Source organism: Dipodomys merriami, unplaced genomic scaffold (genome assembly GCF_024711535.1).
Source record: "Dipodomys merriami isolate MVZ:Mamm:240054 unplaced genomic scaffold, mDipMer1.0.p SCAF_45, whole genome shotgun sequence".
In the NCBI taxonomy this organism is placed as follows: domain Eukaryota; kingdom Metazoa; phylum Chordata; class Mammalia; order Rodentia; family Heteromyidae; genus Dipodomys; species Dipodomys merriami.
In genome coordinates this window covers 2,670,969-2,683,772 of record NW_027206013.1, presented here as the reverse complement: position 1 = coordinate 2,683,772, position 12,804 = coordinate 2,670,969, and the positions used below count along the sequence as shown (strand labels likewise).

The 12,804-nt window shown below is 42.0% G+C and overlaps 1 protein-coding gene across 4 annotated transcripts in view; it reads left to right on the top strand.

Annotated features, from left to right (window-relative positions):
* The window catches only part of Hira (histone cell cycle regulator), a 97,229-nt gene that overhangs the window by 42,450 nt on the left and 41,975 nt on the right, over window positions 1-12,804 (top strand). For all 4 annotated transcript variants that reach the window (XM_069994332.1, XM_069994333.1, XM_069994334.1 and 1 more), the window contains 4 exons: window positions 1,227-1,297; window positions 1,684-1,789; window positions 5,012-5,230; window positions 6,196-6,281. In XM_069994332.1, the coding sequence (XP_069850433.1) occupies window positions 1,227-1,297; window positions 1,684-1,789; window positions 5,012-5,230; window positions 6,196-6,281 (482 nt within the window). The remainder of the gene's footprint in view (window positions 1-1,226; window positions 1,298-1,683; window positions 1,790-5,011; window positions 5,231-6,195; window positions 6,282-12,804) is intronic.

Here is a 12,804-nt window from a genome sequence, read left to right as displayed (position 1 = left end):
TTTGTGGGGTCTTTTTTTTTCTCCCCCCAGTTGGAGGACTTGAACTCTGGGCCTGGGTGCTGTCCCTAAGCTCTTCAGCTCAAGGCTAGTGCACTACCACTTGAGCCATAGCACCACTTCTGGTTTTCTGGTGGTTTTATCGGAGATAAGAATCTCATGGACTTTCATGCCTGCGCTGGCTTTGAATTGTGATCCTCAGATATCAGCCCCCTGAGTAGCTAGGATTACAAGCATGAGCCACCAGCACCCGGCTTCTGTGGGGTCTTATAGGCACATTCATGGGAGGAAAACTTCCCTCCACTCATAAAAATGGAATTCAGGCAGGAGCAAGATTTTGACCATAGATTACAGATAGCTTAAACTCCAGCCTCTTCCCCAGGACTGGGACAGTCTTATCTCCTTCCTGGCATACTAGTCTGAGCAGCTCAGCATTCCAGAATCTTCAGCAGTACCCATGGGAGTCCATTGCCCTGTGAAGAAGTGTTTTTTCATCCAAGCCTGGGGTTCAGGACTGGCCAATTAGCAATGTGTGAAAGCTCACTATAGTTGTGGACATGTGGAATCCAGCGTACATGCCAGCAATATTTGAGTGACTACCTAATGAGCATGTACAAATATGCAGTCAAACAGAAAGTGTTTTCACTAGACATTATGTGTCAAATTTAAAAGCAGGCATAAATACATATTTGCCTCATTTTGGAGAATTAAGTTATTTTTACATGATAGTTTATCTAGTAGACTTTGGGTCTGAATTAAGGACCATTTCTACTGACTGTTGTATGTTTGTGAGCTGATAAACACTACAGAGTAAGCTTGCTGATTTATCTAACTAGCTATAACTGAGCCTTGGGTAATAATGTATCAGAACTCCATGTTATCTATGTTTTGTGTTCCCTCTGAAGCTACATTATCTCCTGCTCTTTCAATCCTCTCTGACTGTCCTCAAGACCATAATCCTTCAGCTCTCCTTCCATGCTGCCTTCTTTATTGCCAGTTGTGCAAATAAAACCATCTCCCCTGTCAGACCCACTAGCCTTATAGCATGTATATCTCTGGTAGGCTTTGGTTTCCATGGATTAGGTTGTTGGCAGTTGATGTCTAGATTGAGTTGAATATGTAATATGTGTTAGCAAAAACTGACCCAAGCTTCTGAGGTAGTAAAGTGAATTGAGCGGAATATAAGGAGGGTTCACAATCATGACTTTAACATTTGGTTCTTTTTCTAGCTCACATGTTTGAAACGGCCTCTGGTTGTCATCCATGAACTGTTTGACAAGTCTATCATGGATATTTCCTGGTAAGATGGATTCTTGTTACAGTGCATAGACTTTGAAAGGATATGAAACCTCCTGCCCCATTCACAGGTAGTGTAAATCCCAAAGTGCAGTTTGCCCACAATTCAACATCTAGCTGCTCTGCACTTGCTGTGTGGGAATGACTAGGCTGGGATAGGATGTACAAATAGGAAAAGGCTTCTCAGACAAACTGGGGTCTGTAGGTTTTATAGAAGACTGTCTTCTCGAGATGCTTTTTAAAATGACTTTAGAGATACTGGGCACATATTTCTAGAACTAAAGATTTGCCTTTGGCCTTTAGGGCATGATCATTACCCCTCTTTAACCATTTGTCATCGAGTCTTCCTCAGGCACTTGCTCCCATCCTGCTTACAGCTGTCTCTTTCAGGACTCTGAATGGTCTGGGCATTCTGGTATGCTCCATGGATGGCTCTGTGGCATTCCTTGACTTCTCTCAGGATGAACTCGGAGACCCCCTGAGTGAGGAAGAAAAGGTAGGCTGGCAGCCTGCATGGTGCTGCACGCTTTGTGGCTACACAATCTGAGACCCCTGCCATTGCAACACTTTCTTGAGAGATATGCACACATTATTTAAGTATTATGGGGTGTTTGCTTTTTAAAGAGTGTAATTTTTATCTTCTTTGCAAAATAGATTAATAAAAATAAGTCTATTCATGTCAGAAACAACTTTCAGAATAAGTCTCTTTACAAGTCAGAAACAACTTTCAGAATTAAGAATAATTGGTATTTCTTCTTGAAATCATGATAGCTCCCCCCTTCCCTCCCTCCCCCCCTCTGCCTCCCTAGGGAGTCTTTCATTCTAGAAAGAGCTGGAGTCAGTCCTCAGGGCTCCCTCTTCTTGTCACTTTCCCTAGCCCATTGTCTTGTGCTGACATAGAAGCAATTATAACTATAACCTTAGTTATTCTTAATATTTCCTGTTCATCAGTCTGGGTCATGTGCTTTGCATGTATATTTCATTTAAATCACACCAAATCCTTACAGAGGGACTTACAGGTACTGGAGACTGAACTCAGGACCTTGCACATGCTAAGCAAGTGCTCTACCAACTAAGCTATATTCCTGGCTGCAGTGACTTGTTTTAGCAAGTCTGTTAAAATTGGAGAACCATTGGTGCAGTTAACTGGAAAACAAGTATTAGAAGCAAATTATTCCATGGAGATATGTTTCTTTTATTTTTACTTTTATTTTTTCTTATTATGAAGATGATGTACAGAAGGGTTACAGTTACATAAGTCAGGTTAAAGCATACATTTCTTTTTGGACAATGTCACCCCTTCCCTTACTCTCTCTCCCAGTTTTCCCCTCCCACGCTTACCTACAAGTTACATAATTCATTTTCAACATAGTGTCTAGTGAGTACCATTGTTGCATTTGTTCACCCCTCCTTATTTCATACATTGTATTTGTTTGTATTTGTATTGTGCCTTCTTTTTCTGCTCTGTATCTTTTCTCACTCTCCCCCTTCCCATTTAATTTATTTCTGCAGTTCTTTTCACCCTAAATGCCATAACAAAGAACTGAGGCATTTGGGGAAGAGGGATTTTACCTGTTTCATTGGTGAGATAACTATACCTCAGAAAATAGAATGGCTTTTTGCCAAGACTATATGGGACTGTGATGTACAAGAACAGAAATGAAATCAGGTTGATTGCCTTTGAGCTCCACCTCCTCTCCTTTGTGTTCTGCTTGCAGCAGTGGAGCCTGTGTGCTCTTTTTGGAAGGGTTTGGGAAAGGCTCTGCTTTACTTGTCATGAGAATAGGAAAGCGTGGTTTCTACCCACAGACCCTTAGTGATGTATCATATTTATTTTTTATTTATTTATTTTGTTGGTCATGGGACTTGAACTCTGGGCCTGGGCGCTGTCCTTTAGCTCTTCAGCTCAAGGTGAGCACTGTGTCACTTGAGCTACAGCACCACTTCCAGTTTTCTGAGTGGTTTATTGGAGATAAGAGTCTCATAGACTTTCCTGCCCAGGTTGGCTTTGAACCATGATCCTCAGATCTCAGCCTTCTGAGTAGCTAGGATTACAGGTGTGAGCCACCAGTGCCCAGCTATCATATTTAATTGTCTGAAAGGAGCCCTATGAAAGTACAGCAGGTCAGTAACTCTCCCATTAGTGAAACTCTTGCTTGAAAAAGCTTCTTCTTAACCTACTTTAGGATCTTCTCCAAAAGATATAAACCCCTTGAAGATAAAGGTCTGCCTTGAGCACTGCCCCTAAACTAGAGCCTAGTACTTTCTGTCAGTCTTTAATGAAGGGATAAGTGTCTCGATGGCCTTGAGCCACTGTTATCACATACCCAGCTTTGCTTTTTACCCCCTTAAAGGGTAAATGTTGGAGTCTATTAAAAACTCCATCTAGTTTACCATTTTCCAAATCACTGCAAGGTCTAAGAAACACTAGGGGGAAAGCCAGACACCAGTGGCCCATGTCTATAATTCTAGCTACTCAGAAGGCTAAAAGTCTGTGAGACTCTTATCTTCACCAGAAAGCCAGATGGGATGCTGTAGCTCAAGTGGCTGACTACTAGCCTTGAACACAAAGACTCAGGGACAGAGCCCATTGAGTTCAAGCCTCAGGACTTCAAGTCTCAAAAGGGAGGGAGGGGGGGAAAGGGGGAAGAGAGAAAGGAGAGAAGAGAGACATTAGGCCTGTCTTGAGATTCCAGGAGATGAATTTTGGAGGTGAGGGGAAACCAAGATGGCAGAAGAAAGATTTCTGACTAAACCTAGGACCTACAGGAATGAATGTTAACGTCCTTCTCCACTCACCTTCCTGGGAAGCTGCAACCAACCTCACCTTCCCAGGGTCTTGTGGTATAAAGCAGATGCCCATTAACTATAATTCATGTTCTGAGTAGAATCTGAATATCCTGAAGATCATTTGCATAATCATTCCTCCTTTTCTTGGGTTGCTATCTAGCTATGGCACAGGACTAATAGGGCCTAAGAGAATAAGAGAGGACTTTTTTTTAGCAGGTCCACAGGAGAGTAGACAGGCGTCTCCCAAACCTGGTATGCCAAGCCTCCCTTGCTCTTAGAGACACCGTGAGTCCTGCCATGAGGCTGAAGTCTACTAACAAAAGCATACTGGTTCTAATGGAGTGTTGAAGGTCCTTGAAGTGGAGCCTTCAATAAGAGCCTTAAGTTAGTAAAAGGGCACCCAGATATCAGTCAAGATGGTATCTCTTGGGGCTGAGGAGGTAGCTCAGTGGTAGAATGCTTGCCTAGCATGCATGAGGCCCTGGGTTCAATTCCTCAGTACCACATACACAGAAAAAGCCGGAAGTGGCACTGTGGTTCAAGGGTAGAGTGCTAGCCTTGAGAGAATAAAAAAAGAAACTCAGGGATAGCGCCCAGGCCCAGAGTTCAAGCACCAGGGCTGGCAAAAAAAAAAAAAAAAGATGGTATCTCTTTGTCATATAGTCTATACCCAGACCATGTAGTGTTTTCTTACCATTATTTCACTATTATTGCCAGCTATAGATACATAGATGCTGTAACATATCATGAGAACTTGAGACTTCAAGAGTTATCTGGACAGAGTTGGGCAGGAAGTGATATACAGCTGGCCTCCCAAGCCCTTCCGCTCTTAGAGCAAGTAGACTCCACATTGCACCCACTGGTGGGTATCACTGACCATGGTGGTATTCATCAGCATGTCAAATCAACCTCTCCCTGCTTCTGGCAGAGCCGCATTCATCAGTCCACCTATGGCAAGAGTCTAGCCATCATGACGGAGGCCCAGCTCTCCACAGCTGTCATTGAGAACCCTGAGATGCTCAAGTACCAGAGGAGGCAACAGCAGCAGCAGCAACTGGACCAGAAGACTGCTACAGCCAGGGAGATGGGCTCAGCTTCTTCAGTAGCAGGTGTTGTCAATGGAGAGAGTCTGGAAGATATCAGGAAGGTGAGTGAGGGTTTGTCCTATGGCACTGAGGATGGAGCAAAGGAAATAGGCAGGTGGACCATAACATAGCCAGTCTGAAGAGAGCACAAAGGATGGGGCCATAGATATGAGTGATGGGGAAGAGAGTATGTGTTGAGCCTGAGATATGACCCGTAGTCAGCCAGGACCAATTGGCTATTGCCTAAAGCTTCATGGGGGTGCTAAGGTTTCAAAGCATCTTAATCAGCTGGGCCCTGGTGGCTCACACCTATAATTCTAGCTACTCAGGAGGCTGAGATGTGAGGATCACCATTCAAAGCATCCTGGACAGGAAAGTCTTATCTCCAATTAACCACCAGAAGACCTAAAATAGCATTATGGTTCAAAGTGGTAGAGCACTAATCTTGAACTGAAAAGCTCAGGAACAGGGCCCAGACCCACAGTTCAAACCTCACCACTGGCGGGGGCTGGTGGGGAGGGTGCGGGGTGGCAGCACAGGGGGGCATGCTCTGAGTAGCTGGCTTAGTTAGCCTCAATGTACTGTAGAAAGGCTGTAGAAAGAGTTAGAATACATTTTCTTATTAAAGGCCTTGGTTTCCCAGATCTATCATAGTGGGGTATAATTGACATACAAAAAACTACACATATTTAACATTTACTACTTAGCAATGAATCAGACACAGAAGTACAAATGGTACTGGTAACATTTGTATGAGAAATCTAAATTAACCAAACTCACAGAGCAGATTAGTATGGTAGGTACCAGGGGCCCTGCGAAGAGGAAATGGAGGTATTAATCAAATGAAGGCCCATTTACTCAGTCCTGTTAACAATCCTGTATCATATACTTAATTGGGTGAGAGCATAGAGCTTATGCTAAATGTTCTTATCACAAAGAGAATAAGGAGCAACTTTTTTTTTTTAATTTTTGGACTAGTTGGCAGAAACGTTTCCATTTATTCATTTATATGACTTTACTTTCCCAGAACCTTTTGAAGAAACAAGTTGAAACACGGACAGCAGATGGTCGGAGAAGAATCACACCTCTCTGCATAGCACAGCTGGACACTGGGTACTCATTCATTCACCGAACTTTCTGTGATCTTCTCTGGGAGGTCTTCCTCTCTCCTTTAGCCAGCTAGTACTTTCCTAGTTAGGGTCTTCACAGACTTGGGCCAACCTGACTCCTACAATGTGGAAGCACCAGTCTCAAGGCCAGCCTCCCAGCAGCCTCAGAGGCCCATCCTCCTCCAAGTTCTGTGCACTTGAGTCCTACGGAAGGAGAGAGGCCTGAGATAACCTAGACCAGATTGCTTCCTCAGACTAGTGCCCTTTCTGCACTCACCACTGCGAGCCACCGGAGATCAAGCAGGGAAAGAAGTCACACTGATTTATTTATTTATTTTTGTTTGTAAATATACCTCCTTTTCTGATTTTTGAAAGGTATATATGCACATTGCTGAAATTTTAGAAAATAGTAAAAGCCCCCAGAGTATAAGCATTCTCCATAATCCAGTCTCTGTTAACATTCTGATGTCTATGTTTCAGTCTTTTCCCTACCCTTGACCTTTTGTTCACTTAAATAGTTCTCTGCAGCATTTGCTTGCTGCCTATCCTGGTTCCTGTCCTGTGAATGCGCCAGGACTTACTAAAACTGCTTGTTAATTGCAGACTTGGAGTGTGTGTCCAGTTTTTTTGTTACAAAAATTTTTGTTATTATAAATGAGTCTTTGAGCACATCATGACTGTTTCCTCAGAATAATTTCTAGAAGTGCAGCTGGGCAAAAAGTAAGTAGGGCTCAGAGACACATTTCCCTGTGGGAGCAAAGAGCTGGAGTGTGGACTCCTTCCTCCTTTGCCGCTGTCTTCATGTCAGTAGTCATGCTTGCTTTTGATTTTTGTTCTCTAGAAATGGTATATGTTGATTCAGTGGATAGTAAAGACTTGTGAGAAAGCAGCAGACCCCATTGTCCCAGGCACCTCACCATATGTTTTATATTTAGAAGGTGAGCAGTCTATTCAAGGCATCAGGAGGTCCTTCATTGAAACCATGCTCAGAAATCCACATTTTCGCTGGTACTCACTTGAACCATACACTCTACTGACAGTATTTTGCTGGTTAATTGGAGATGAATTTCTCAGATTTGTCTGCCCAGTCTGGCTTTAAACCATGCACAGAATTGCTTTTGTTCTTTTTTTTTTTTTGGTCGGTTGTGGGGCCTGAACTCTGGGCCTGGATGCTGTCCCTCAGCTCTTCAGCTCAAGGCTAGTGTTCTACCACTTGAACCACAGTGCCACTTCAAGCTTTTTCTGTTTATGTGGTGCTGAGGAATCCAACCCAGGGTCTCATGCATGCGAGGCAAGTACCACCACTGAGTGACCTTCCCAGCCCCTGTTCTAAATTTGTTTATCCTTTGAGTCCCATGTACAAACAAGTAGCAACCAATTAGGAAAATATTTGTTAAATCCAGAATGAAGAAACAAATATTCAGAGTGATTTTTTTATCCATCCATGAACTGTTCCAAATCTCCCTTGAAAAGCTACAAGACTTTCATCTATATAGTATGCTGACCCTCCCTTTCAGGTTAGATGTGAAGGCCCAGAGGGTCCAGTGGGGTAGATGCCTAGTCAGATAACTCCTTTTTCCTCTAATCCTTTTTTTTTTTAATGCAGGTCCTGGGGCTTGAACTCATGGCCTAGACACTCTTCTAAGCTTTTTATGCTCAAGGGCAGCTTCCTACCACTTGAACGACAGTTCCATTTCTGGTTTTTTGTTTTTTGTTTTTTTTTTAATAGTTAATTGGGGATAAGAATCTCAGACTTCCTTGTCCAGGCTGGCAATCCTTAGATGATCTCAGTCTCCTGTGTAATCAGGATTATAAACTTGAGTCCTGGTGCCCAGGACCTTTTTCCATTGTGAGCCTACAGTAATAAGGTCATTGCCTAGCTCTTATTATCATTATCTCATGAGACTGATTGTGTGAATGGGATTTGCACACTGCTAGACCTGTGGCAGTAGGGGGTAGTACTTCTGCTGATGGTTCCAAACCTGTTGTTCTGTGGGTCTTGCTAAGCCTTATGTGGTGAGGAGGAAGGAGATAAGAGACTTCATAGCTGGCCTTGAGCCATTTGTTTCTGGCACCAACACTTGATTCCCTTTATGTGGGTGTGGGTGTGGGTGTGGGTGTGTATGGGTAGGTGTGTGTATGCCCATAGTAGGATTGAAGTCAGCCGCAAATTCTCATTCCACTTTTTCAATCATGGCTGGTACTCTGTCACCTGAGCCACATACTCTACTGCCAGTATTTTGCTGCTAACTGGAGATGGATCTCTCAGATTTGTCTGCCCAGTCTGGCTTTGAACCATGATTGTTAAGAAAGGAAGAACAAATATTCAGAGTGATTTTTCAAGAAAAAATAATCACAGATAAAGAATAAATCAAGGAAGTGGCGCTGTAGCTCAAGTGGTAGAGCGCTCGCCTTGAGCTGAAGAGCTGAAGGACAGCGCCCAGGCCCAGAGTTCAAGCCCCACGACCGACAAAAAAAAAAAAAAAAAGAATAAATCAAGCCAGGTGCCTGTAATCCTAGCTACTAGAAGGCTGAGATCTGAAGATTGTGGTTCAGAGCCAGCCCAGGCAGGAAAGTCCATGAAACTCATCTCCAATTAACCACCAAAAAACCGAAGTGGCACTGTGGCTCAAGTGGTAGAGTGCTTGCCTTGAGCTAAAGAACTCAAGGTCAGCACCGAGGCTCCACAACTGACAAAAATTAATTAATTAATTAATTAATTAATTAAAGAGCCAATGACTCACACTTGTAATCCTAGCTAATCAGGAAGCTGAGATCTGAAGATCATGGTTCAAAGCCAGTCGGGACAGAAAAGGCCCTGTGAGACTCTAATCTCCAATTAACCACTCAAAAACCACAAGTAGAGCTGTGCCTCAAAGTGGTAGAGCACTAACCTTGAGCAAAAAGAGCTCGGGGATAGCGTCCAGGCTCTGAGTTCAAGTTCCAAGACTAACAAAGCAAATCAAGGGTTGGAGGCTTGGCTGAGCTGGTGTGAGTGCCAGTCAATGATCCAAAAACATCAGATACTAGGTTTGAGTCCTGTTCACTAAAGAAAAAAAAAAAAAAAGAATAAACCGAAAGGCCAGGTTAAAGCTCAAGTGATGAGTGAGTTCAAACCCCAGTATTACCCCCCAAAAAAGAATAAAAATATAATAAAAAACTTTAAAAAAAAAAAAGAAAAGAAAAAGAATAAAAACAATGAGAACTTTCTGCTGCACACTGTGCAAATAAATTTTAAAAATGAATTTTTTTTATAAGACAACTCAATGTAACCTGGGCTGGCCTCTACATTACCATGTGGCCCAGGCTAGCCTTGAATTCATAGTCCTTCTGCTTCAACCTCTGTAGTGCTGGTGTTGTAGGTACAAACTACCATGCCTGACTCTAAGGGGATAATTTTTTTAGAAAATAAAATTGTTAAATGTAAAAAATTGTTATAGAAGAAATGCAAGACATTTGTCAAAAAGTTAAGTCTACCCAAGTTAAGCCAGCAAACCAAGAATTTACAGGGAAATTCTAACAAACTCTTAAGGAATAGATAATTAATACTGTCTTACAAAGAAGACAGGAAGAACAACTTGCAAACTTATTTTATGTTTGTGCTGGTACTGGGACTTGAACTACACTGTCCCTTAGCTTTTTCACTCAAGGTTGGCACTTTACCACTTGAACTACAGCTACACTTTCTGTTTTATTGCTAGTTAACCAGCACAAACTTACAAATTCTTGTTTATAGTGGGACACATGGTATGTCTCGGGTATCCAGGAGGCTAAGGTAGAAAGACAACTTGAGCAAAGGAGTTCAAGACTAGCCGCTGCAACATAGTGAAGCTCTGTCTAAAGAGAAAAAAAGCAGTAGCAAAGGTAGAACATATTAATTACAAATCAATTTTATATCTTAGTGTTGGTAGAAATCTAAACAAAACAGTAATAAGTAGAACTTTGCGGCATGTTGAGATTAGTACTCATGACCAAGTAAAGTTTATTACAGGGAATCCAGGAGGTTCAGATTTGTGAGAACTATTAGTTTAAGTCTACATGTCAAAAGAAATAGGAACTGCTGACACAGCCTATAATCCTAGCTACTCAGGAAGCTGAGATCTGAGAATCGTGATTTGAAGCCAGCCTGGGCAGAAAAGTTCAGAAGAAGCTTATTTCCAACTAGCCCCCAAAAGCCAGAAGTAAGAGATGTGACTGAGGTGGTAGGGTACAAGCTTTGAGGAAAAAAGCCAACAGAGAACATGAGGCACCCTGAGTTAAAGCCCCAGTACTGCTGCAGAAAAGAAACAAGAGTATGGGAGGGGAGGGGAGGAGTAAAAAGAAAAGAGAAAAATGGTATGATCACCTGCAGAGATGCTTCATAAATTTTAACATTATTCTGAGTTAATTAAGTGAGATTAGACGAATGTTTCCTTATTGCAATAAATTGTCTTACTTCAAATAGAATTTAGAAACTAAACTTTTTAGTGTTAGGACTATAATTTAACATAGTTTTAGAAGTCCCAGTCTATCCAGTTAGACAAGAATAAATTGGAAAGAAGAATGTAAAATGTATCATTTAAAGATGAAGAAAGAATTGGGTGCCAATAATACTATAGCTACTCAGGAGGCAGAGATCTAAGGATTGTAGTTCAAAGTCAGCCTGGGCAGAAAAGTCTGTGAGACTCTTAATCTCCAATTAAATCACAGAAAAACCTGGAAGTGATATGTGTCTCAAGTGGTAGAGTGCTAGCCTTGAATACAGAGAAGCTAAAGGCCCAAGCCCTGAGTTCAAGCTCCAGGACTGGCAAAAAGAGAGAGAGAGAGAGAGAGAGAGAGAGAGAGAGAGAGAGAGAGAGAGAGAGAGAGAGAGAGAGACAGTAGAGCTAGCACGGTGGTACATAGTTTTTGATCCCAGCATTCAGGAGGTTGAGGTAGGAAGACTGAAAAACACTTTCGTGGATTTTTGTTTTATTTGTTGGCTATTACTGAGGTTTGAATTCAGGGCCTTGAGCTTGCTTGGCTAGCACTCTACCACTTGAGCTTCCAGTTTGGCTTTTTCTAGTGATTTTGGAGGTGCTGTCTTATGGCATGCCCATAAGGACTCAGAATTTGAGGGCAGCTGGGACTTCATAATGAGACTTTGTTTCAAATAAAAAAAAAAGTAAAGTAACTAGATATGAACAATATGAGATCCTAACCTTTAGAAGACAGAAGAAATGAGCCAGGGGGCTGGGAATGTGGCTTAGTAGTAGAGTGCTTGCCTCGCATGCATGATTCCATTCCTCAGCACTGCATAAACAGAAAAGGCCAGAAGTGGTGCTGTGGCTAAAGAGGTAGAATGCTAGCCTTGAACACAGAACAGCCAAAGGCCCAGGCCCTGAGTTCAAGCTCCAGGACTGGCAAAAAAAAAAAAAAGAAAGAAAGAAAAAGAAATCAGCCAGACACCACTGCCTCATACTATAATCTTAGCTACTTAGAAGGCTGAGCTCTGAAGATGATAGTTGAAAGACAGCCCAGGCAAATAAGTCTCACAGAGACTCTTACCTCCAGTTAACTACCTAAAAGCTAGATGTGGAGGTGTGGCTCAAGTGTTAGAACTCCAACCTTAGGAGGTGAAAAAGCTAAGGGCCAGTGCCCATGCTCTGAGTTCAAGCTTCAGTACTGGCACCAAAAAAAAAAAAAAAAAAGAAGATGAAGAAGAGGAGGAGGAGGAAGAGGAAGAAGAAGAAGAAGAAAGAGTACAAGAAGAATCAATCACGTTTTCAAATGAAATACTTAAGATGTAACAAGAAATATAAACAAAAGGAAAAAATGGAGGCAGTCTCACTCTGTATTGCCCAAATTACTCTTATCAAAATATGTGCTATTAATTAGTTAGGATGACTGAAAAAAGTCAGTTCTCCATAAACATATCAATTTAACATGGGCAAATACAACTAACCAAATCTTTCAGAATCAGAAAGGTGGGTGTTAGTGGCTCAAGCCTTTAACCCTACCTACTCAGGAGGCTGAGATCTGAGGCTAATGGTTCAAAGCCAACCCAGACAGGAAAGTCTGTGAGATACTTACCATTAATTAGCCACCAGAAAACTAGAAGTGGAATTGTGGCTCAAAATGATAGAGCACTAGTCTTGAGCAGAAGAGTTCAGAGACAGCACCTAAGCCCTGAGTTCAAGCTCTAGGACCAGGACACCAAAATAATATATATATATTCCGAAATGTAATCTTGAAGTTATGTGGGAAAGTACATAGGAAAAGCTGCAGTATTTCTGAAATAAAGGTTAATCAGGGAAGATTCTCTTCATCAGCAATTAAAACGGTAGGGTACTGACACATAACTAGAGCAATGGGACACAGCAATAATTTCCAGAAAAGACTCAAATATTACGTGAGGTTTGAAGGTTGTGTTCTATATTCATGATGAAACATATGCTGATTCAATAGATGAAAACCAGGTCTACCTACCATGCTAGCTAGAAACAGTTAAATCCTAACTTCAGAAATGTGACATCTCAGACATTGTTTAATGTTATTTTTTTGTTGAC